The sequence below is a fragment of the Dipodomys ordii genome, unplaced genomic scaffold, assembly GCF_000151885.1.
Source record: "Dipodomys ordii isolate 6190 unplaced genomic scaffold, Dord_2.0 Scaffold81, whole genome shotgun sequence".
In the NCBI taxonomy this organism is placed as follows: domain Eukaryota; kingdom Metazoa; phylum Chordata; class Mammalia; order Rodentia; family Heteromyidae; genus Dipodomys; species Dipodomys ordii.
The window spans coordinates 1,217,294-1,243,317 of record NW_012267297.1 but is presented as its reverse complement, the minus strand read 5'-3'; the positions used below and the strand labels follow the sequence as shown (position 1 = coordinate 1,243,317).

The window sequence follows — 26,024 nt, the reverse complement described above, 5'->3', positions numbered from 1 at the left end:
TCCACACGCGTCCCTAACGTCCACACGCGTCCCTAACGTCCACACGCGTCCCTAACGTCCACATGCATCCCTAACGTCCACACGCATCCCTAACAGCCACACGCATCCCTAACGTCCACACGCGTCCCTAACAGCCACACGCATCCCTAACGTCCACACGCATCCCTGACATCTACACGCATCCCTGACATCCACACGCATCCCTGACATCCACACGTGTCCCTAACATCCACACGCATCCCTAACAGCCACACGCGTCCCAGACATCTACACCTGTCCCAGACGTCTACACCTGTCCCAGACGTCTACACCTGTCCCAGACGTCTTTATCTGTCCCAGACATCTACACGTGTCCCAGACGTCTACACAAGTCCCTAACATCTACACGTGTCCCAGACATCTACACGAGTCCCTGATGTCTACACACGTCCCAAATGTCTATACTCATCGCAGACGTCTACAGGTGTCCTTGAAATCTACCTGCATCCCAGACATCTACACGTGTCACCATGCGAATCAGAGGCTTGGACCCAAGAGGAAATGCCAGCCCTCTTGGGATGAGTTGTCTTCTTTTTCTTCTCCTTCTTTCTGTCTGTCTTTCTTCTTTCTTATCTCTGCCTTTTCCTTCTCCTCCTTTTCTTCTCCTTCTCCTCCTCATCTTCTTCTTTCCTCTTCCACTTCCTCTTCCTCCCCCGCCCCCTCCCCCCTCCTCCTCCTCCATGGTTGCACAAGATCTAGTGGTTTTCTGCATTCTTGCTGTTGTAATGGAGGGAGCAAAGCCTCACATCTCGCCTCATTGGGTGGGCAGGGTATTCAGGGTCGAAAGGCCTTCCTTTGGTCAGGAGGAGCTGTGGCTACGGTTCTAGGGCCCGCTGGAGCGAGCAGGGATGGCAGGGACGCGTGGCGGCTCCCAGCCCCTCCCAGCCAAGGGCAGTCCCCTCCTCCAACAGGAAATGAAGGAGAGGATGTCATTCATCAAACACATCTCCCTATGTTTCTTCCCCTTCACCCCTCCCCCTCCTCCCACCCTGTGACTTTTGTCCTTTTTGACAAATTCTGCATCCTTTTCATATGGCTTTCTCCAAAGCATCTCACACCATACCTGCCGGGGACCACCGCAACCATCACTCAGCAGTACTGAGCACACAGCACCCGCACTGCAAAACTATAGCTAAGTTCTAGGTGCTAAGTACTACCTGAAAAGATGGACCACTGTGTCCGGGCACCGAGTTTGGTCTTCATAACGTGGTAGGGATGTTTCAAAGGTGCCTATATTTATCATTCCGGAGCCTCCAGAGGCTTTGATGCTCTGAAGATCTGAGGACATGGAGCTACATGAAAATCTCAGCACTTTTGTCTCTCCTGTCATCTTTTTTTTTGGGGGGGGGCAAGGACAGGTGGGAGGCTAGAGTCCGATTTGGGCTGAGATTAAAGGCAGTGTCAACGTGACCCATCAGAGTTCAGAACCTGCAGGATGCTGAGGACCGGACAGAAAATGAGGACCACCTCGTAGACAATACAAGGCCTGGCTCTCCAAGAGCCGGTGTTGGGGCCAGCTCCGAATCATGAACACAGAAATGTACTATTTCCTACACTCCCAGATCCCCGGGGGACCATCGCTCTGCCGTTCATCTACAGAAAGAAGTTTTAGTGTTGCTGTTATGACTTTAAAAAAAGGAAAGTCTCCTCTCCAGCGTGCCTCCCTCCCCCCGGACTCCGGGAAGGAAGCCTCCTCACCAGCACATCTGCTTGCCTCCCGTTCTCTGGGACTTACTAACGGAGCTGACGGCGGACAGATTCTTCTGCCTCCGTGCGGGCTCCCATCAGGTAGCACCCAATGCGAGCTGACAGGCCGACATCTCCAATCCATCAGCGGTGGCTGGGGAGGGAGGGGGGATGGGAGGAGCGGGCTCTCGGAGTCACCCCTCCCTGGAGAAGGGCGGGCCACCTTGCCAAAGCAGAAGAGAAGAAGCCAAATCACACCCGCTTGGGGTCACCGCAGAACAACCTCGTGAGCGATCGAGCTAGAAAGAAAGAAAGAAGGAAAGAAAGAAAGAAAGGAAAGAAGGAAGGAAGGAAGAGCCAGATGCCAGTGGCTCATGCTTGTCATCCTAACTACTCAGGAGGCTGAGATCTGAGGATCTTGGTTCAAAGCCAGCCTGGACAGGAAAGTTTATGAGACTTTTACCTCCAAAGAATCACAGAAAAAGCCAGAAGTGCTGCTGTGGCTCAAGCTAGTGCCAAGGCCCTGAGTTCAAGTTCAAGCCCCAGGAACCAAACAAACAGAATGACTAGATCCTGGATTGCCCGCTTCTAGAATTTTCCTGGGGGCATGAAGGAAGCACCCATTGGCACGCCTCCTGTCAGGGCTAGCTCACAAACACGAATGGCCCTTGTGTGAGGAAGATGGGGGCTGACTTCTCCGTGGAAGAATATGTGTGTGGACTGCTACTCAGATAACATTCGAGATAATTTGATTCTTTGTTTCCTCGGGACAGAGGTCGGGGCCTCTAGCGGGCATGGGCCCAGCCTGCCTGGGATGTGGCAGGCTGAGCGGCACAGGAGAACGTACACTGGATGCCCCTGGCTGAACCTGTCGGCACCCGCAGAGGCGAGGATTTAGTGGAACAAAATCACCCATGGCCCCTTCCTATACCCTCCGGCCCTCAGGGCCCAATGTGGCTCAGTGGTAGAGCACTCGCCTTGTACACATGAAGCCCTGGGTTCGATTCCTCAGCACCACATATACAGAAAAAGCCAGAAGTGGTGCTGTGGCTCAGGTGGTAGAGCACCAGCCTTGAGCAGAGAGAGAGAGGCTCAGGGACAGCGCCCAGGCCCTGAGTTCAAGACCCACCAGGACTGGCAAAAAGCAACAAAAAATGGATAGAAAACATTGGCTTCCCTGATGGTCAGAGAGGCCCAAAAGTGTTCTGGAAAGGTGACATTGTAGAAAACAACCACCAGTCTTTCTGAGTTTTGCCTGTTCACCGCGGACGTCTCTCCAGCGGGCCTCCCGGGTGACACCCCCAACTCGCTCATGATTTGCAATCTCACCACTGTCTAGGGTCCAGCCCCCCCCCCGCCCCGTTCCTTCTGGCCTCTGAAACTTCTCCTTCCACGCATCAATTCCGGTCCACGCCTGTGGGGCTGAGCTAGACACAGCCCTGTGCCTGGGGATGTTCTAAGTAGACCTCCTGCACTAGCGGGTCAATCTCCGGACCAGAGCCCGCAGCACGGCGTGGAAGGACCCTCCTATTCATGGGGACCATGCAGATTATATAAACCAGCTGCGGCCGGGCAGCTCTGGCTCTGCGGGGCTCCGCTTTTAACTCTTGGGCATCATTGAGCTGCGGATTCGGGGACAAGCGAGGGCCGTGGTACACAAGAGGAGGGCAGATTGGCCCTCAAGGGGTCGCAGGTAGCCCGCCACACGTGCCCTCCTCTCCCCCGAGGGTGAAAGGACTGGGTGGGGCTGGCATTGTCCCTGGGTGACTGAGTCCATTCCACAGTCAGATCTGCTCTTCTGGCTGGTGTAGGAGACGCGAGACCCTGGTTAGCAGGGTGAGTAGCAGCAAGGGTGCTTGGTGGGCATCGTGAGACTCCATTTGCCATTTCATTAGGGAATCAAGGCTAAGGAGCCAAACAAAAACTGTAGGACAGGCCAGGCACCAGTGCTCCCGCCTGTCATCCCAGCTACTCAGGAGGCTGAGATCTAAGGATCGAGGTTCAGAGCCAGCCCTGGCAGGAAAGTCCGTGAGACTCTGATTTCCCATGAACCACCAGAAAACTGGAAGTGGAGCCTATGGCTCAAGTGGTAGAGTGCCAGCCTTGTCTGAAAGAGCTCAGGGATAGCTCCAGGCCCTGAATTCAGCCCCAGGACCAATTAAAACAACAGCAACAACAAAAACCCCAATTGTTTCAAGTACAAAGAGCTTGCTCATGGCACAAAAACCTCTTCCTAATACTTCTGCTCACTCACACATTGATTTGCAAAAGAGAGATAAATGTCTGTGGGCGTATGCATGTGGAATTGGTTCCCTGAATATGCCAGGCCGCTGGGCAGCTTTGTACAGACTAGAGATAGATCATCCCTCCAGGCACTTCCTGTGCAGGTGCTGGAAACTGAGGCAGCCATACCACTTACAAGGGAGCAGCGTCTGAGGAGATCTGCAAGGTGCACATTGCTTCCTGTCCAAGGAGGGAGAGTTCCTGTGGACACAAGCCCTGTGATGGGAGGGGGAGAAGATAATGAGTTTGGAGAGGGCGGAGTGGGGGGGGGGAGTTGGGACGTGAGTGAAGAGGCGAAAACAAGATGGAAGATGAAGGCTGGGCTTTCAGAGTCTTCCTACTGCCCAGCCTCTGCTCTGACCACAGCTTGGCCTCCTGAGCTAGAACGACCAGGTGCTGAGGAGGACAGATGGATGGACAGACGGACAGGATGTGCTCCTGTGACCAGACTTGCGGCATCCACCCCGCCGACCTGCTTCTTGGTTTAGTGGAGAGCCACTTAGGAGAGTTTCCACCGTAGATCTCTTCATCTCTTCTGAGCGCAAATGTGTCTGAGCTAAGGAAGCCATGAACAGAAGGAGAGACAGGGAGTCTTGTATCTGCATATGTATCTGTGTATGTATGTAGGTGTGTATGGATGTATGTAACTTCTTCATAGATATAGATATGGATATAAAAGAAAAGGTGTCACCAGTCTTCTGGGGCCGAGCAGGGTTCCTGGGACTTGGGCAGCATGTGAAGTGCCAGGGCTGAGATCCCAGTGGACCTGCTTAATACCGGATCATGTCACAGGCCTTTTGGTGAAGAGGGGCAGCCATGGAGGAAGGAAGAGGAGGAAAGTCCTGTGGGGAGTGTTTCCTGATTGTGAGTGAGGGAAAATGATGAGAGAGAGAGAGAGATCCAGAAATCACAAAAGACCCATCAGGTCAACTCTTGATGCCTGTATCTGTAGCCACGTCTCAGAAGTTCTGTAAACCACTGAAAGTATTTGCCCGAGAACTGCCAAGCTGTGTTCTGTAGGGCGAAGAGTCGATGTGTTCCGCGAAAGAGCTGCACAGGTTCAGCCAGCCTCCCAGGGGTCTCCTTGCTCCTCTGAACCTTGGCTTGCCTTTCCACTTGGGGGTGTGTGTGTGTGTGTGTCCGTCCTGGGGCATGCACTCAGGGCCTGGGCACAATCCCTGAGCTCTCATGCTCCAGGCTGGTGCCCTACCACCTGAGCCCCAGCTCCACTTCCAGCTTTTTTGCCAGTTAATTGGAGATGAGAGAGTCTCATAGACCTTCCTGCCCAGGCTGGCTTTAACCCATGATCCTCAGATCTAAGGCCTCCCGAGTTAAAGTTAAGGATCACAGGCATGAGCCACCGATCCCAGCTCCCTGTTCACGTTTTAAATGTGTCACCATCGCCTTAAAATGAAGCCAATTCAGGAAGCAGCTTGTCTCTAAATGTGAGAGAGGAAAAAAAATAGCACAGTCTATTGTGCCTATCAAGGCTTCCATACAGCCACAGATGGTGCAATTAGCACACAGCTGAGCCATGTTCCTCCTCCTCCTCCTCCTCTTCCTCCCCCTCCTCCCCACCCAGGAGCCTGGGGCAGCACCCACTTCCAGACCTCTTTAGGCTCTCTCCTCTGGATAGCTCTGCCTCTGGAGGCACTGTGACTCAGTGACATTCTGCAGACAGGGCACAGGGAGGGAGGGTGGGGCAGGAGGGGGTGTCCTGGGCAGGGAGGCTCTGCTCCCTAATACTCCCCAGTTCTCACTGGGGAAAGATCGTCCAAGGTTACACCTCAGAAGGAAATTTCTACCCACAAAACGTTGTCTTTGAAGACAACAGAACCATCCAGGGGCTGGTGGCTCACACCTGTAATCCCAGCTACCTAGGAAGCTGGCATCTGAAAATCAAGGTTCAAAGCCAGCCCCTGACAAGAGTCTGTGAGATTCTTTTTTTTTTTTTTCCCTCGACCTGGGGCTTGAAGTCTGGGCCTGGGCGCTGTCCCTCAGCCCTTAAGCTCAAGGCTAGTGCTCTACCCCTTGAGCCACAGCGCCACTTATGGCTTTTTTGAGCATTTTATTAGAGTCTCACGGACTTTTCTCCTGAGCTGGCTTTGAACCATGATCTTTAGATCTCAGCCTCCTAAGTAGCTAGGATTACAGGTGTGAGCCACCAGCACCTGGCTCATCTGTGAGATTGGTATCTCTAACCACTGAAAAGCTGGGAGTAGAGCACCAAGGTCCTGAGTTCGAGACCCGGGACCAGCACGTGCACACACACAACACACACACACTGAGGTGCTGGCCATTGTTTTCCTCTCCCCTGGGTGGTATCATTCATGGTGATCCAGAATGTGCATCCTGCAGTGAACTGGTGGGAGGCTTGGTTTTCCTTGCTCTGGGCCAGGGGGTCAGCCTTACCAGCCAGGCCTGTCTCCCACCACCCCACTCTGTGCTGCCCAGGTCTCCTGTTTCTCACTCACCCCTCCAGCTTGCACGGGTCATGTTCCAGCTTGCCCTGACCTCTACCTGTAGGCCACCAGGACTTCCACCTGTAGGTTGTCAGGGCTTCCACCTGTAGCTGTAGGTCACCAGGACTTCTACCTGTAGGTCACCAAGACTTCCACCTGTAGGTCACCAGGACATCTACCTGTGGCTGTGGATCACCAGAAATTCTACTTGTAGATCATCAGGACATTGCCTGTAAGTCATCAGGACTTCCACCTGTAGCTGTAGGTCACCAGGACTTCAACCACTTGGTCATCAGGACATCTACCTGTAGGTTGTCAGGACTTCTACCTGTAGGTCACCAGGACTTCTACCTGTAGGTTGTCAGGACTTCTACCTGTAGGTCACCAGGACTTCTACCTGTAGGTTGTCAGGACATCTATCTACCTGTAGATTGTCAGGACATCTACCTGTAGTTGTAGGTCACCAGGACTTCAACCTCTAGGTCATTAGGATGTCTGCCTGTAGGTTGTCAGGATATCTACCTGTAGCTGTAGGTCACCTGGACTTCCACCTGTAGCTGTAGGTCACCTGGACTTCCACCTGTAGCTGTAGGTCACCAGGACATCTACCTGTGGCTGTGGGTCACCAGAGATTCTACCTGTAGATCATCAGGACATCTACCTGTAAGTCATCAGGACTTCCACCTGTAGCTATAGGTCACCAGGACTTCAACCACTTGGTCATCAGGACATCTACCTGTAGGTTGTCAGGACTTCTACCTGTAGGGTGTCAGGACTTCTACCTGTAGGTTGTCAGGACATCTACCTGTAGCTGTAGGTCACCTGGACTTCTACCTGTAGGTTGTCAGGACATCTACCTGTAGCTGTAGGTCACCTGGACTTCCACCTGTCACTGAGGAAGTGGGCATGGAGACCCGTGACGACATGAAGTTGTGTGGTGTGCTGGGTGCAGCGGGAGGAGTTTTCAACTCCTAGCACTTGGGAGGCTTGGAGGCCGCTGGCGGTGAGGATCTGACCTGTGGGGGAGGGCTGGGGGCAGCTCAAGGCAGGCGGGGTCCCCCCCAGTCCTCATCCGGCCAGGTGTAGGAGACGCTGCAGGCCCATGGGGACCCTGCGCCCACAGGACCTGACTGACAGGTCCTGTTGACGCTGGCTTCTCTCCCCTCACCAGCGGTTGTCAGAGGACAAGGTGACGACCGAGTGACACCAGGTCAGCTGAGGTGACAGTGTGATCAGAGTAGGTTCTAGAATCACCTGAGGTGATTTTCATGCCAGCATTTGAAAGAAGTTCAAGGGATGGTTTTGGGGAAACAGATATTGCCATAATCTTAGAACTCACTGCAGAAAGATGGAGGTGGTCCTGAGAGTTTCCGAGCAAGAGTGACAATAGATAAACGACTCCGGCAAGAGGTCGTAAGGCTGCACACCTGCAGACCCAAGGTCGCTCCATGACTGCTGCGTATTTGAAGGGGGAGCGTTGAACTCTGCTGTGCCCCCAACATAGAAAATGTGTGTGGCACAGCCTGTCTTGTGTGTGTGTGTGTGTGTGTGTGTGTACTTGAACTCAGGGTCTGGCCACTGTCCCTGAGCTTTTCCACTCAAGGCTGGTGCTCTACCACTTGAGCTATAACTCCACTTCCAGCTTTTTGCTAATTCATTGGAGCAGAGTCTCATGGACTTTCCTGCCCAGGCTGGCTTTGAACCACGAGCCTCAGATCTCCGCCTCCTGAGTAGCCAGGATGACAGGCGTGGTCGGTGGTGCCTGGCTCCCTTCTTGGTTTTTATCAGTCCTCCTGATTTCCCTTTCCTTCCTGCCCATGTGGGTGGGGCGGGCGAGCACCCCACCCAGCCAAGTAGCCCTATGGCCGCAGTGGAGCCGGTGCGGGATCCTGACTGAGAGGAGCCGGTGCATGGCATAGCTGCTCGCCGTCCACGCGTGTTTTCCCCTTGGACGTTCCGCTGCCACCCCACCACGACGTTTGATGGTTTGAATTCGCGCCGTGTCTTATCTGGACCTGGAGTCCTTCAACTTGCCTCTAGGCTGAGCATTCTTACATCTCTGCACAACAACAGGAAATTAATTAGAAAATTAATTGGATCACTTATCTGCCCTATTGGAAAACTTTCCTTAGATGCTCACTCAGAGAGATAAGGCCGAGGGTGGCGGGTCTCTGAGCGGCCCCGCCTCTCTTTGGGGCCTGAGCCTCTGCTGAGCTGCCTTCCGCCTGGCCTGGCCCTGCAACCCCAGAGTCCTGGCAGACGCACCCCAGTACCAGCTCTGCTGCCCACAGCCTGCCCCTTCTCCTGGCCCCACTGGGACAGCTCCTCCCCACGACATCCGATGTGTCCCACGCCACACCACCCTCCCTTCCACTTCCGCTTCTTGTGACTCTGACCCAGTACTGAAACCGTAGCCATGGGGGGGAGGGGGCTGTGCTCTGACCTGGGGGGTCATTTCGGGCTTAACTGGATTCCTGAGGCACAGTGGCAGGGACAGTAGAGGGAGGGAGGGCAGGCTGGAAAGGAAGGAGAGAAAAGGAGGGAGGGAGGGAAGAAGAAGAGGAAGGGAGAAGGATGGAGGGCAGACAATGAAGGACAAGAGGGAAAGGAGGGAGAGGGAGGGAAAGGAGGTAGGGAGGGAGGGAAGGAAGGGAGCGAGGGAGGGATAGAATGACAGAAAAAAGGGAGGGGAAGAAGGAAAGAGGGAAGGAAGGGGGAGGAAGGAAGGAGGGAGGGAGGGTAGGAAGGAGGGAGGCAGGAAGGAAAGAAGGAGGGAGGGAGGAAAGAAGGAAGGAAGGAACGAAGGAAGGAAGGAAGGAAGGGAAAAAAAGGAAGGAGAGGGAGTGGCGTCTTCCCCAGGCTCCACAGGCCCGGCTCAGTCTCTGGGTGTCACCTAGGCGGGTGAGGGGACCCCAGCAGCCTGCGGTCCTGGTCTCTGTGAGGCGTGGGCAGGAGTCACGGCAGTGTGCCACCCTTTCTACCAACGTTATTATTAGTACCTTTTAAGTAGCTGCACAGAGTCCCATTGAATGAAGCGGTTGATGAACGCAGTGTGTCTTGGTCCACGTCCCCTCTCCCTTCCTCTCCCCCTCCCCTGCCCTCCCTCCCCTTCATTTTCTAGGATCCACAGGGGATCCTTGGCAGCCTCTCCCCCTTTTCTCCCCCTCTCTGTCTGCCCCTCTCCCCTCAGCCCTGCTCCGCCCCACAGGAGACTGTGGGAGGGGCCCCGACGGTGCGGACACAGTTCATTTGCTCTCTTTCCCACTTCCCCGGTGCCTTCCATGTCTCAGGACAGACGGCATTTGAACCGCTTGGCCTCGTCCCCGGGACATCTCGAGTGTGACAGGGACCCAGGTCAGGAGTGGGCCATGGAGCCCGTCCATGTGAGAATCGGATGGTCTCTCCGCACAGAATGTCCCTACACGCCTGGTCACCATGGCCTTCCTCCCTTTCCTTCCCCCAGTGACCCGGAAATGAACACCCGTGTTACTTCTTTTTGTGCAAATGGCTGAGAGGAAGTTGGGGGAAATCAGCTAATGGATACAGGGGAACATTTGGGTTTTTTTTTGGTTTGCTTGCACGTTTTTGGTTTTTACCCACTCAGATGTTTCTTTTTTAGCTTTAATCAGGGCCTCACTGACCCCCAACTGTCCCAAGACCCTACTTGTGTGCCACAGGAGTTGTTCAGCAGCCCAGAGCTGGGTGCTGGATGCTAGGTGCTGAGTACTGGGTGCTTCCTGCTCAGAAAGCTGGAGCTGTGCATTAGGAAAATGGAGAGAGCATTACCCTCTCCCAGAGAGAACGCCTCTCCCCTGGGCCACTCTCTGTCCAGGCCTAGCTCTCCTCCACCAACACCAACACCTACTTGCTTGGATCTTGACTTATTTTGGCTGTTCTCCGCGTGTGCCAGGGGGTTGTCATGGAGACGGCACCCAGCCTGTGGCGGGCGGGCGGCCCAGAGTTTGATCTACCCCCCCTCCCTCCCTCCTCCAACCCCTTTGATAATTGGAAGACACCAAACGTGGCATTTCTTCCAGCTACTTTCCTACCCCTCTCCTTCAATTACAAGGAATATGTGGGTATTTTAGATTTACCTTCCTATCATCACAGCCGCCTGGTGTGGAGGGGGGGGGTGCGGATGGGCAAGGACAAGGCCTCGAATGCTAATTACCCCTGGCTCTGCCCAGGCACCAAGGAATCCGAGGGAAGTCAAGCAGGCGCTCATCAAATTAACTCCACCACACTTTCCCGGGGATTAAGCCTTTGCCGAGGTTCGGAAAGATGTATTAGCGACGCCTTTCTGGCTTCCACCCTGACTGGCTCTCCGTCTGTCCATCTGTCCATCCATTCACCCGTGTCCAGGCACTCCCTGCAAACTGGAGCTGGACCTGTTTCTCCCCCCACCCTCATGATCATCCAAGAAATGATTTGTGGTAGGCCTCAGAAAACTGCCACCCGGGCTCTCCAGAACTAGGCCAGATGTGGGGACCTCCCCGCCCCGGGGTGGGGGAGGGGACTGGGGGGCAGCTCGACCTTAGAAAGGCGCTCCCCTCCCTCCCCCCTCTCTGGAGAGATGTTTCTTTCCTTTCTCAAAAAATGAAAAAGAAAAAAAAAGGATCTAGGAAACAAATCCATATCGGACCCCTTCGTGTGCCCTGGCTTCTTTTCTGAAAAGAGTTATCGTACTCAGTGAGAAACTAAACAAGTTCCATTGCTTTTTGTTCCCAAATGAAGGGGTTTACCTTGGTAAAGAGCGCTGAAGCATCCATTAATTTAGCATGTGCATGCAATATATTTTATATATCATAGGCCTTGTGTTTATCGTATATCAACGTCATTATATTCACTATGTGTGCATACTATGTATGCATAGATAATATGTATCTATCTATACACCGATGTGCTGGTGCTTGAACTCTGGGCCTTGTACTCTTTCTAGGCTTTTGTGTTCACACCTGGTGCTCTACTACTTGAGCCACAGCTCCACTTCTATCTTTTTGGTGGTTCGTTGGAGATAGGAGTCTCATGGGCTTTCCCATCTGGGTTGGCTTTGAACCACGATCTTCAGATCTCTGCCTCCTGAGTCACTAAGATACAGACATGAACCCCCAGTACCCGGCTTAATTTTGTATTTTTTAAGTCTGGAGAATAAACTTGGGCATTCTGTGCCAAACCAAGATAAACTCCCCTCGCCCTCCTAAAAACTCTTAACGGAGCCAAAGAAAACATCCAAGCTGTTGTTTTCTGCCTCTCACAGGGATTATAACTCTATAAGTGATTTCCTTCCCAAGTGTGATCTGAGAGCTAATTCTTCTGTAAGTCCGGTCAGCTTACTACTTACGTCCCACAAGGTTTGACTTTGGTTTCCCTATAAGGCAGATGAATTCCATGTCTTCTTCACTTCTGGGGGGCTGGTCCCTGTGAACTATGACAGGCCGGCAGTCCCTGGAGGATGGGGTTTTCTTGTTGTTTTTGTTTTTCTGTGAGTGTCTCTGCTGACCGGCAGCATGGGGTCAGTCTCTCTCTTGGGGCCACAGAGAGCCCGTGTGCTCTAGTGTGTTTTCCTCACAGATCTCGGCATCGGTGCCCGACCCAAGGGAGGATGAAAAGCAGTGGATGGAACCCTGGTTGGTAAACAGAAATGCATGCACCAATCATGATCCCCTGTTTGGAGGCCTTCGGGCCAGGGTTTGGAGTTTTAGTTCCACCATGCTAGAAATCCACGAGTCTTGGGGGTTCTCCTCTCCCACGACCGTGGACCTCTCTTGGCAGTGAAGTCTGTGGAAGGAGGGGACACAGCTTCAGAGCCAATCAGAAATAGGTGGCTTCAACTCCCAGGGTTGACAGCCGGGAGTTTGCCTTGATATAGCTATTACATAATCATCATAGCATACACTCTCATTTTATTTTATAGCACTGCTATGAGGATTTAAAATCATGTAAAATACCCGGAACAGAGCTCGGCAAATGTTGAGTGGGTGAAAGCGTTGTTGGAGATCTTCTTCCTATTATTATTATTATTACTATTATTACTATGCGGGCAGAGCTGAAATACGACTTCTAAGCCATCTCACAGATGTGGTAGTGAGCTGTGAGCTTCGTTCACCTTGGGGAGACAGAGTCGGGAGCTGTGTGCTGGGGAGTAGGAGAGAGATGTCGCTCCGCATATTTTGTGGATAATGCTAATGTGTTGTTGACTTTTTCACAGATTGGTTCTGGGAGCAGAAAGTTTAGTCTCCTTTCATTCATGTGTTACAGATGACATTACAGCAGAAAGGGGGGGCGTCACACTGTACCAGAATTCCGAGAGGCATCAGGAACCCAGCTTAGACCCCACATGGTTAAGTTTGACTCAATACCAAAACATTATGATAGAACAGTCCAGAAATATTGAACCAAAGGGCCTGAGGAAGGTTAGGACCCTGCTCAGGGCTGTCAAATTCTTGACCTGGAAGATGATCACGGATGCTGTGGCTGCCAGATAAGAACTCGGAGAGAAGCTCAGGCTCCAGATTGAGTCCTGATGGGCTCAAATTAGGGAAGATGGAGTTTAAATGAACAGAAAGAGAGGGCTGACCCGAGGTCTAGGAGGAAAACCAGCACGTCATCTTTCACGCATGGAAGGGACAGGAGTGGCCAATAAACTTGGGAGTGTCCACTGTTTGAAGTTGTACAATGTCACGAGTAGTGACGGCGACATACTCCTGATTTCTGTTCTGGTGACTTTGCTTTGATTATGGATGATGCTGTGAAAAGTCTCAGTAGGAAGGCAGAAGCAAAAGCCAAGATCACCTGGGTGAAGGAGTGTGTCTGGTGGGAAAATAGAGACGTCCTAGGTCAGTTATTGTTTTAAGAATTAAGAACAGGTAGAAAATGGAACTGTTCTTCAGAGGAGTTAAAAAAAAAAAAAACTCTGCAACTGTCCCTGGTCAACAAAGAGTTAATGGCATAAAATACAGTAATTTCAGAAGCATTAAAGAGCTGGTTTCCATGGAAACATCAACCTACAGAGGGAGGGAAAGAGCCAGGTCCCTTGACCAATCAGAAACAGTCTAGTTCTAGCCCTTGACCCTGACCAATTAGAAACTAGCCCAGCGCTAGCCCCCATCCCAGACCAATCAAAACCCTGCTCAACACAGCCAAGCCCTTCTCTGACCAATCAGAAACCAGCCTAGCTCTAGCTGCTCCCCCACCCCAGAGTCCCCCGACCAATTAGAAATTAGCCCAGCGCTAGCCCCTGACCCAAACCAATCAAAACCCAGCTCAACTCTAGCCCCTGACCATGACCAATCAGAAACCAGCCAAGCCCTAACACTCAGGATCCCATGGCCAATCAGGAACAGCTGAGCTCTACTTTCCCTCCCCCTGCAAGGAGCAGGATTACGTGTTTCTTTCCACCTCCCTGTGAAGAAGGGTTGGGGTCCAGGGCTGTCTTTTGCGGGGGCGGGGGGAGGTGGAAAAGAAAACATCAACAACCCATAGAATATGGGGGGGAAGTTGATGGGTGTCTTGAACCTAGCAAGTAAATGAATGAGCCGTTCTGATCTCTTCTCTCTCTACGCGCATCCCGTTGGGGACAGGGTGCTGTAATGGAGTGGGCTTTCAAACAAGGCTTCTTTCAGAGGCTCGGGAAACCCGAGGCTTTGGCCAACGCGCTCTGGGCACCTTTGCTTGTGGAACTGTGGTGCTGTAGGCTCGGTGCTCAGTGTTTCCAGTTCATTCCATCCCTTTTCCTGCCCTGGCCTCTGAGGCCCAGCCCTAGCGTGGGAGATGAGTCCTCACCCATTCTGCACACGGTGCTGGCGAAGCCACGTGCAGACTCTTCAGGGCCACTCGCCCTCGATGCCCTGCTGGCTGCCCTGGTCTGTCCTGGGATCCTAGAGGATCCTAGGCTCCTGACTGAAGACTAAGTTTTGCTTTCAGAGGTGTATTTCCTGTCCTACTGAGGCTCAAAGCCTTGGTCTTCTGTGTGCTTGACGCGAGTGTTCTACCTCAGAGACTGCGTTTTCCGTCAGAGAAAGTCCTTCGTGTTATCCTGCATCTGTGGCGCCATCTCTAAACACCGAGGGGCATCCTGGGTCCTCTGGGGGCAACTTTGTTTTGCCCCTGGAATATTCCCCCTCCCTTTCCCCTCTTCCTTTCCACCTGCCCTGTAATCACCCTTAGGAATCTCTTCTTGAAGAACTCTACCAATTACCAGAAGACTGGGCTATAACTGCCCTTTCCCCAGAGGGACAGTTCTTCCAGGTGTCTACTCCTTCTCCCCGTAACCAAAGCTGTCACTCACCCCAGAACCATTCACCTCGTTTTGCCCCTCCCCCTCCACTTCATTATGACATTAGCATATAATAGCTCCCAAGAGGGTCCGAGCTATGGTGTTTGCCACGTGTTGATTTTATTGATGAGATGAGGAGTAGAAAGCAAGCGGCTCCCCAGGGAGGAAGGGGGTAATGGGGACCCTTTGAGATGGGAGGGGAATGTGAGCTATCTGTATGAAAGTTTCCCTGGTAAGGAAACAGCAAACCAACCAACTTCCCAAGGGCCAGCCAGCCACGGGGCTGGGAGGAAAATGTCTAGACAGGCAGCATTTTGAGAAAGCAGAAAATGGAAGCGAAGAGGAAAAGGTCCTTATTTCTTTTCTTTGGGATTGGACCCAGGGCCCTTGGTTTCGCGCCAAGGGGTATACACATGCAAGGTTTCTTTTAATACGATTGAAAGTTCACAGGTGGAAGGCATCTGGTCAAAGCTGAATGTTCTAGAGAAATCTCTGCCAGTTGCTCTTCAGCCGGTTTTGGCAGAACTCCCAAGTGGTGTTGGCAACCCGGGAGCAAAAATGAACATCACGCAGAGACGCTTGTACCCTAAAGTTTCTCATAGGCGCAAAGAAGGTTCCATATCCTGCTTGGTAGGTGGTCAGCTGACCTTCGACTTGCCTGGAATTTTTTTTGGGGGGGGCGGAGATAGGAACTCCAACTTGGTACCTGAGGCTTTCACTCAAGGCAAGTGCTCTACCACTTGAGCCACAGCGCCACTTCTAGTTTTTTGGTGGTTCATTACAGATCAGAGTCTCAGGGACTTTCCTGCCCAGGCTGGCTTTGAACTGCGATCCTCAGATCTCAGCCTCCTGAGTAGCCCGATAACAGGTGTGAGCCACTGGTGCTTGGCTTCACTTGTTTATTTGTTTTGTTGTTGTTGTTGTTGCTACTTTGTTTTTTGTTTTTTACAAAAACCAATACATTGAATTGAAACTTCTTTGTACAACTGATAGTGAATAAATAATAAATAAATAGACGGGAAGGAAGGTGAGGAGGAGGGGAGGGGAGGAGAGAAACTGAGACTAAACACCATGCAAGGTCACACAGCTGCGTTGATGCAGGATTCGAACAGGGGACCTCAGTGGTAGCTGGCTCTGAAGCAATGCACCACTTCACTGCCTGAGCATGTGTGTGTGTGTGTGTGTGTGTGTGTGTGTGTGTGTGCGCGCACATGCACCTGTGTATGTGTGTATTAGTGCACACATGTGTGTGTTCTACCCTCTAGCCATATGTGTGTGTGTGCGTGTGTGTTCTATACTCTGTAGCCGTGTGGGTGAGCATGTGTGTACATGTGTGTGAGTTCTATCCTCTGTAGCCATGTATGATTATGTGTGTGTATATGTGTGTGTTCTGCCCTCTGTAGCCACTCTACACACACACACACACACACACACACACACACCCGTCACTTAACTCGCTCTTTCTCTCCTTCGGTTACCCAAGCCTTCGGGGTGCTGCCCAGCCTTTCCGCACTCTTCTGTGTAAGAGGCCTGACCAGTGGGTTTGACCCTAGATGGACCTCTGGGGGACGCAGGGGTCCCCAAAACCATCCCTGTCCCCCGGCTAGGGGCCTGTCATTCTGGAGGAAAGCGAATTCTCTGCCTTCTTATGCGTGCCAAACTAAGCTTGCTGGGTGAGTGTCAAAAGAGGGGAGAAAATCCTCCATTTTCTCTCATTTCCAGTAAAATGGATTCAAGCCATTCACTCATGAAGCAGAAGGCAAGTTAGCACTCTCAGGGAAAAAAAAATATTTCATTGTTAGATCCAGGAAACAGAAGAGGGTTTTTTCCTCTATAAAAAAAATGGTGAATCGACAGACACATCACCACATGCCCCTTGAAATGCAATTCTAGCCAGTGCCCGTGGCTCACGCCAGTCATCCCAGCTACTCAGGAGGCTGAGCTCTGAGGATCACAATTTGAAGCCAGCCTGGGCAGGAAAGTCTGTGAGACTCTTATCTCCAAGGAACCACCAGAAAACCAGAAGGTGCGGTAGCTCAGGTGGTAGAGCACTTGAGCAAAAAAGGTCAGGGACAGTGCCCAGGCTCTGAGTTCAAGGCCCAGGACCTGCACGCGCACACACACACACACACACACACACACACACACACACAATGCAGCCCATCTTCCTGGAGTGAAATGCATTCCTCACTAGCAGGAGAAGCAGTATCTGAAATGTTTATTAGTCAGTTTTCAGGACACTTCAATATCTCATTAACGTAACTCCGCTAATTTAGAACTTGAATAACTCAACATGGACCGGCCCAGACTGGAACCTTCTGTGATGTATGGGGAATGACTTGCAAAATAAATTGCCGATAGCAAAACCGCTCCAGCCAGAAAGGCTTAACTCATTGGAAGACAAACTATTTTTAATCCGTCTCAAGTAATTTTAAATTAATCCTGCAGTCTGCCCTTTAAGTCTCTCCCCAGCTTCTCAACTATATGTCATTTTGTCTAAATAAGAGAACGGCTTAAAAAAAAAAACCAACCTAGTATTTCTAATTATTTTGTCTCACGTATGATTTAATGCTGGTACGGATGACACCTCAAAGGAAATATTTAAAATCACCTCCAAATCCCTTTCGCCTGTGGAGAGGCCTTTGCTGACAAGATCAAATAATTCATCGCCCTGGGAAGATTGTCACACGCACCTGAGCCAATGACAGGCCCAGGGCCTGAGCCCAGAGGTCACATGACCAGAGCTGTTACTCATAGACAGGGCACCGCACTGCTGTGTGTGTGTGTGTGTGTGTGTGTGTGTGTGTGTGTGTGTGTGTCTTCTCTTCTTGCTTTATTTTATTCTATTCTTATTTTCTTCTGGCATTTTAAGGCATCTCAGCCTCTTCATCAGTTCCAATGCAGGGTATCTGATGGCCGGGCCCGCTCCTGGCTTTGGTTCTAGAAGAATCCATCAGGAAATCCAGACACTCCCCCATCGCCCACTGGGTTGACCATGGGTACACTGTGTTGCTCATGTAGGATCCGTCTTGGTAATTATCAATTAAGTTCGGAAACAATCGGACGTCTCTAATGGCAGACACAAACCATAGCATCAAACATCTAATTTATAAAATGACTTCGCGTCTCTTTCCTTTAACACCCGTCCCTAATTAGGTAGCTTCAAACATTGTTTTTTGAAGGCTATCATTCCCCATCCAGAGGGGAAATTGTCTTTGCTGTTTCCAGAGAAAAGGAATATAAGTAATTGTAGTGTCTACCGGCGTGCCCCCTTGTCCTAAAAAAAAGATTCCTGGGCTTGCTACCAGATGCTGGAGCTCAGTAACATAATAACTATCTCAGTATTAACCAGAAGAGAGGAGAAGTGACAGATATATGAACTTCCTGTGCTCAGCTTTTTGTACATGACCCATAGCATCATGTTGTACGCCTCAACTGCACACAATAAAAAGTAATTTAAACCAGGTGCTGGTGGCTCACGCCTATCACCCCAGCAACTCAGGAGGCTGAGATCTGAGGATTGCAGTTCAAAGCCAGCCCACCCAGGAGAGCCTGCGAGACTCTTCTCTCCACTTAACCACCAAAAACCTAGATGTGGAGTTGTGGCTCGAGTGGTACAGAGCTAGCCTGGAGCATGAAGAGGCTCAGGGACAGTGCCCAGGCCCTGAGTTCAAGCCCCAGGACCACACACACACACACACACACACACACACACACACACACACACACAATGTGTCAAAACAGCTTCCCATGTCAGGCAAACGAGATGGTTCAAGCCAGCCTGGTCATTTCACAGATACAAGCCTCCAAGGCCTACACCAAGACACCACCCAGAGTCAGGGTTAGACATTTTCTTTAGAGGCAGAAATCTTGTAACCTGAGGGTGGTGAATTCAATCCACCTTCCCAGAGCCCTGATCCTTTTCCGTTTAACTTTTACTAGCTAAAAAGAAAAACAAGAAGAAGAAGGGGAGCTGTGGAAGTCGCCACCATAGTGGGGTCCTGAGTGGGGCCTGTCTCTTCCTGGCCCTGTCATCGCATCTTGGTAAAACTGCAAAGCCTGGGCCTTTTTCCCTTGGAAAAGAACTGGTCCAGGAGAATTGCCCTCCCCTCCCGCTCCATGGTGGGAAGATTTCAGAATCTGTGCTTGGGCAGAACTTGTGTCCCCGGGAGCTAGAGCTTCTGTGCACGGGAGGAAGAAGTGTTCACAGAAGTGCAAAACTACCAGGGGGGCTTTTGATCTTAACTCTTTATTCAGCAATTTACATACAATTTTGTGCTCTCTCTCTCTACAATTTTGTGCGCTCTCTCTCTCTCTCTCTCTCTCTCTCTCTCTCTCTGTGCCAGTCCTGTGGCTTGAGTTCAGAGCTGGTGCTCCACCATGTTTGGCTTTTTGTTAATTCACTGGAGATCAGAGTCTCACAGGCTTTCCTGCCCAGGCTGGCTTTGCACCGTGATCCTCAGATCTCAGCCTCCTGAGTAGCTGGGACAACAGGTGTGAGCCACCCACACCCAGCTTTATGACTTGAATGTTCAAAATTGCACAAGTAAAGCAAGATCTAAGTACAGCTGGCTGTTTCCAGGTCTTCTGGAACGTTCAGTGCATGAGCATGACGTTTGCATCCTCCCCGTCCAGGGACCCCATTCTCCAGTACTTCCTTTCACTCACCAAGGCTCAAAATGAAGTCAGTTTCTGTTCTTTAGATACTCAGGTCATGCCAATGTACTCTTTCCAGGATCCTTTCATTCATTTGGTCATCAAGGCAGGAAGAGTGAAACCATATCTTCCTCCAACAGAGAGAGCACTGAGATTCAGGGCCAACATTTCACATCTAGACGTGACCGCTTCCAGCCAGGAGCAGGTGCTCACGCCTGTCATCCCAGCTACTCAGGAGGCTGAGAGCTGAGGATCGTGGTTCAAAGCCAGCCATGAGACTCTGATCTCCAATGAACCACCAGAAAATCGGAAGTGGCGCTGTGGCTCAAGTGGTAGAGCACTCGCCTGGGGCTGAAGAGCTGAGGGACAGCGCCCAGGCCCCCAGTTCAAGCCCCACGACCAACAAAAACGAGAAAAGTAACCTCCTCCATTTCACGGCTGCCCCGTCTTCCTCACCAGCTATTAGGTGAGCTTGTTCTACTTTTGGAAGGGCATCCTTGCCCAAGGCTAATACATATATTTTTTTTCAGGCTCTTCACTAATAGCTAAATAGTGTCATATCACAGGACATTAATCACTCAGTTTAAAAAAAACACTGTGCATGATTAATCTGTCGCTGCCGAAGGGTAGAAACACTGTAAGATGCTTTGCTGGAGAATGTCCTGGACGTCGTCAGGCGATGGTACCTAGAGATGGGTTAAGTTTAAAATACTCTGAGATGTGTGTGGATATGAGGGGCTGACCTCGCGGAGCTGGGAGGTGGAGGACACCCCAGAACGAAGGACGGTGTCTGCATTCTAGAACAAGAACCACCAGGGAACTGCATTTCCTCAACTCTCAAACTTCTCAACCTCCACGCGCCAATGCCACGCACCTTCCTCCACACACGCATACACACCCAGTGTGCACCGCTGGTCGAAACTTCTCTCTTGCAACCAGTCCATTGCCTTCTGCCACGAACGGTGTCTTTTAAATGTGTTTGATCAAGTGAGAATTATTTAGAGCTGGGCTGTTTAGCCCAGATAACACATTTCCTCTCCTTCTTTCATTTTCTCCTTCCCCTTCCCTCTTTCCTTCCTTGACTTCCACCCTCCTTCTGTCTTCTTTTTGTTCATTCAAAAAAAAATGAGATGAGGCTGAATTCTTTTCTGTGTTTTATAACCTTTCTCTGAAGAGCTCCAGAAATTATTCCACACAGTCCATTACTGTTAGCGCCAGGGCCATTATCTCTTGCAAGATAATGGCACCGAGCACTTCAAAGTGTGGTTTGTTAGTTTAAAATGTCTGGTGCTCTGGTGATGATGCTTCTAGGGTTGAGTTCTAGAGAGCTCTCGGTTTGAGTTTGGGTCCTTTCCTTCCAGCTCATGCTGGGCTGGGATCTCGGGTGAAAGGTTGCTCAGAGAGCTCAGGAGACACTGGGCCGGGGTTCCAGGCCCAATATGGGTGGCCATGCTTTATGGACTGGGGGTGTTCGGGGCGAGGAGGGACCTGAGGCCATGACCAGGGTCCAGGTGGAGGAATGGATGTAAACCCACGTGATCAGAAAAGCCCGGTAGGGGGTGGGTAGGGGAGAACTGGGAACTGTGCTAAGTGTCACCGCTAATCCCAATTGGGAATGGAACATGGAACAAATAATTGAGCCCTTTGGTGCTTGAGGTTTCTTTCCAAATCAAAATAGGTGGTGAAGCTGAGAGCCTGGTGGCTCACACCTGTCATCCCAGCTACTCAGGAGGCTGAGATCTGAGGGTTGCTGGTTCGAAACCAGCCAAGGTAGAAAAGTCCGTCAGACTCTTTATCTCCAATTAATAACAAATAAAAAATTTAAGCTGGAAGTAGTACTGTGGCTTAAATGGTAGGGCCTTGAGTCAAAAGAAGCTCAGGGACAGTGCTGTCCAGACCCTGAGTTCAAGCCCCAGGACTGGCACTTCAATTATAAGGGTTACATGATCAGTGTTCAATGTCTTCAGATGCTTGAAGAACTCTCTTGCGGAAGAAGGAATTACACCAAGGCTATGAGCTATCTAAAGAGGAGAACGAGGACCAAAGGGTTCCAGAGGAGTAGAAAGTGGAACCCAGTTTTCAAGTGAGACCGAGCCACCTAGCTATGGGAAGCTTTGCCTTGAGGGTAGGTGCTGTGCTGAGTAGCCCTGAGGAGGGAAGCACTCAAGACCAAGGGAGAAAGTCTCTAGCAGTGACAAATGGCAGCCAGGTGCTTGCCAAAGTCTGTCCGTTCTAAAGTTCTAGGGCTCTCTCCCCTTTGGGGAGTCCCCAGCGTCCTGACCTCCATTAACCTAATAGCACCTGGAGGAACCCACGAAGCTCCCATGTCCCTGGGAAACCCCCCAAGCCGTTATCAGAGCCCCCGAACCCCCTGCTTGTTAGCTTAGCAAAGAGGCTCCCCGGCAGTGTCCAGCCCGGAGCTCCGGGATGCAGCCAGCGCTCACGCTTATCAACGTGATAAAGGAACATTAATCACCAGCCATCCAGTGGCGCTAATGATCCTGACCATCTCCCCAGGGAACGGGCCCTGGGAGGGGCCTCGCTCACATCGCACTGGTCACCGGGCTGCTTGGATGTGGGACTCCAGCTGGCCAGAAGAGACCACACTGATCTCCCTCTTCCTGCTCATTTATGCCTGCAGCCCCCCCCAGAAATGGCCCCTTTCCCTCCCCTTTTCCCACCCCCAGGGGTTTCCTGTTCCCCATGGGGAGGGCAGGGGCCTCAGGACTCTGGTCTGTGCAGTGAGATCTCTCTAGCGGATTCCTCTGATAATGCTTAGGAATAGGGGCTGTGCCGGACTCTCAGAGAGTGGGGCGTGCACATGTATGTGCATGTGGCCTGCGTGTGCACGCGTGTGCATGCAGGAAGATGTGTGTGCTTGTGTTGGTTGGGTGTGCGCTCACTTTCTTTCCCTTCACCTCTTTGGAGTTAAGAATTGTAAGCGAGGGGCTGGGCAGGTGGCTCAGTGGTAGAGCGCTTGCCTTGCATGCATGAGGCCCTGGGTTCGAGTCCTCAGCACCACATAAGCAAAAAGAAAAAAAGCCAGAAGTGGCGCTGTGGCTCAAGTGGTAGAGCGCTAGCCTTGAGCTGAAGAGCTGAGGGACAGCGCCCAGGCCCAGAGTTCAGGCCCCACAACCAGACCCCCCCCAAAAAAAGAATTGTGTGCATGCGCTTCATGAGAGCCTACTGTGCCCCAGGGGCCATGGTGAGTGCTTAACTTAGTTCTTATATGTCCCAAGCACCATGATGAGTGCTTAACTTAGTTCTTATATGTCCCAAGCACCGTGATGAGTGCTTAACTTAGTTCTTCCTGTGGAAGCGTCTCTCCTTATCACACTCTGCACATGGGGTGGGGGGGGGATGCTGAGGTTTCCAATGTGCAGTAGTGGGGGCCAAACTCGGAGCTGTAGACAGAACCCCAACCTAGTGCTGTTTTCTTTTTTCAGTTACTGTATTAATTCTTCCCTCTGTGGTTCCCACCGCGATGGGGAAGATGCGGATTCCTCGGTTGCCCACGCGGGCGGGTGTGTGCCCGGTGCTGTTCCCCCGTGGTGGCCGCGTGTCGGATCCCCCACCCCAGCCCCATTCCACCTGCTTCGCGCTCCTTAACACGCACGTCTGTGTCTCTGCAGGTACCTGATCAACGTCACGTTCGAGGGGAGAAACCTGTCGTTCAGCGAGGATGGGTACCAGATGCACCCGAAGCTGGTGATCATCCTGCTCAACAAGGAGAGGAAGTGGGAGCGGGTAGGACATCATCACCCCGATTCCCAGGCCAGGCTGGGGGGCGTTCCCCACAGGCACTGTGTGTGCCCTGCGCTCCGGTGAGCTCTCCATGGAGTGCGCCCCACCCTCGGTGGTGGCGATGGCGTTCGGATCCTGAGCTGGCTGGACTGGGAGTGTGCAGGTGCACCAGCAGCATGCGTGGTGGAGGGGCAGAAGGGGGTGTAATCTCACACATGGGCAGGGCGTGGACGTGACTTCACAGCCGCCCGGGTTGAGCATCGCACTGACTTTTGAAAAGTCACTGCGCCAGGCTTGTTGTTGTTTGCGTGTCTGTCAGTCCTGGGGCTTGAACTCAGGGCCTGGTCCGCTGTCCTTGAGTTGTTTTTTGCTCAAGGCTGGTGCTCTACCACTTGGGCCACAGCACCACTTCTGGTTTTCTGGTGGTTTATTGGAGATCAGAGTCTCAAGGACTCTCCTGCCCAGGCTGGCTTTGAACCATGATCCTCCAATCTCAGCCTCCCAAGTAGCTGGGATGGCAGGTGTGAGCACCGGCACCCACTACACGTTTTTATGTGGAATGAATTTGTACAGGTCCCCATTGGAATCTACTAAAGGAAGTTGGTATATGGGGAAAGCGCCCGTGGACTGGCTGAGATAGAGGAGCATTTTCTTACTGGCTGGGCGAGGCCTCACACTTTTGGTCCGGGCTGACCTCGGGCCTCCGTCCTCTCCTAGCCTCCCTCCAGTACACCCACCTTGTTTGCTGAAATGGGGTCTCCCTAGCTCCTCCTCCTAGGGCGGGCATGAACTGTGTTCCTCCTGCGCTTAGCTTCCCACATAGCTAAGATTCCGGGCATGAGTAGCCACACCTGGCCGCTGTCACCCTCCTGCATCATGAGGGCAGAGATCTCCACCCAGGGGTTTTTGGGGTACGGGGAGGGTTGTGATTCAGTGCTGACATTGGGGAATTCTCCAAGAGCTCAGCATCCAGGGATTCACACTCTACTGAAGAGCCTCCATGTGAAGGAACATCGGATCTTAGCCTCCCAAGCAGCTGGGATTACAGGTGTGCGCTACTGGATTGGAACCAGTTCTTTTGGAAAGACTTGTCGTCTGACCCATGTGGTGTCTGGTTCGGGGAATCGGGCAGGGTTTCCTACATTACGCTTAGCGAAACCTGGACGGACATGACCCGAGTCCATTCCCCTTTGTAAAATGGGGGTTTTCATAATGCTGCTCATTGTAAATACTAAATGAGATTTTAGAAGCAAATGCCAGTATATAGTGATCAGGCCAAGGTCAGTATTCAGCAAATGTGGACTGTGAGTCACCCTCCTTTGTGTGCACCGTTTTGGGTGTGGATGTGTGGGTGTCAGTCCTGGGGCTTGAACTCAGGGCCTGGGCTCTGTCCCTGAGCTTTTGTGTTCAAAGTGGGTGCCCTACCACTTGAGCCACAGAACCACTTCAGCTTTGGGTGTTTTGGGTGGTTCATTGGAGATAAGAGTCTCCCAGACTTTGCTGCCCACAATCCTCAGATTTCAGCCCTCGTTGTAGCTGGGATGGCAGGCGTGGGCCTCGGCGCCCGCTTCATGTGGCATGAGGTATGATGCACTGGGTGCCAGGGCAGACATGGCCATCCAGGTGAAAGAAACCCTTCTTCTCACCTGTGATCCTTCAATGCATGTCTGCTCCTGCCGCCGTCGATGGAGCTCACTGTGAGCGACCACGTGGGGAGGCGGGGCATCCCAGAGAACAATGAGCAGCCACGGAGGGGTGGGGCGGGATGTCCCAGAGAACAATGAATGAGCAGCCACGGAGGGCAGGGCGGGGCGGGGCATCCGAGAGACACCAGTGAGCGACCACGGAGGGGCGGGGCGAAAACACCAGCCACGGTGGCAGGGAGGGAACCGGGAGCCGCTGTGTGTAGAAAGTGGCTGCACAGGAACACACGCACACACACGCATGCGTGCGCACCCTTGCACACATACACCCGCACATGGACATACACAGGTACACATGCTCACAAATATGTATGTACACGCAAATGCATGCGTGTGTGTGCACATTCCCATACACAAGTGATACACATACACAGATGCGTACACACGTGCACACACCGCACCCCGTCCTGCGCCTGTTCACACCGCACCCCGTCCTGCCCTGTTCACACCGCACCCCGTCCTGCTCCTGTTCACACCGCACCGCGTGCTGCTCCTGTTCGCACCGCACCCCGTCCTGCGCCTGTTCACACCGCACCCCGTCCTGCTCCTGTTCACACCGCACCCCGTCCTGCTCCTGTTCACACCGCACCCCGTCCTGTTCCTGTTCACACTGCACCCCGTCCTGCTCCTGTTCGCACTGCACCCCGTCCTGCTCCTGTTCGCACTGCACCCCGTCCTGCTCCTGTTCACACCAAACCCCGTCCTGCGCCTGTTCACACCGCACCCCGTCCTGCTCCTGCTCACACCGCACCCCGTGCTGCTCCTGTTCACACCAAATCCCGTCCTGCGCCTGTTCACACCGCACCCCGTGCTGCTCCTGTTCACACCGCACCCCGTCCTGCTCCTGTTCACACCGCACCCCGTGCTGCTCCTGTTCACACCAAACCCCGTCCTGCTCCTGTTTACACCGCACCCCGTGCTGCTCCTGTTCACACCGCACCCCGTGCTGCTCCTGTTCGCACCGCACCCCGTCCTGCGCCTGTTCATACCACACCCCGTCCTGCGCCTGTTCACACCGCACCCCGTCCTGCGCCTGTTCGCACCGCACCCCGTGCTGCTCCTGTTCACACCGCACCCCGCTCCTGTTCACACCGCACCCCGTCCCGCGCCTGTTCACACCGCACCCCGTCCCGCGCCTGTTCACACCGCACCCCGTCCCGCGCCTGTTCACACCGC

The 26,024-nt window shown here is 52.5% G+C and overlaps 1 protein-coding gene across 1 annotated transcript in view; it reads left to right on the top strand.

The window, feature by feature from the left end:
• The window catches only part of Grin2b (glutamate receptor, ionotropic, N-methyl D-aspartate 2B), a 118,789-nt gene that overhangs the window by 60,545 nt on the left and 32,220 nt on the right, over positions 1-26,024 (top strand). Inside the window, exon 3 of the mRNA XM_013025087.1 lies at positions 23,034-23,148. Coding sequence (XP_012880541.1) covers positions 23,034-23,148 — 115 coding nt within the window. The remainder of the gene's footprint in view (positions 1-23,033; positions 23,149-26,024) is intronic.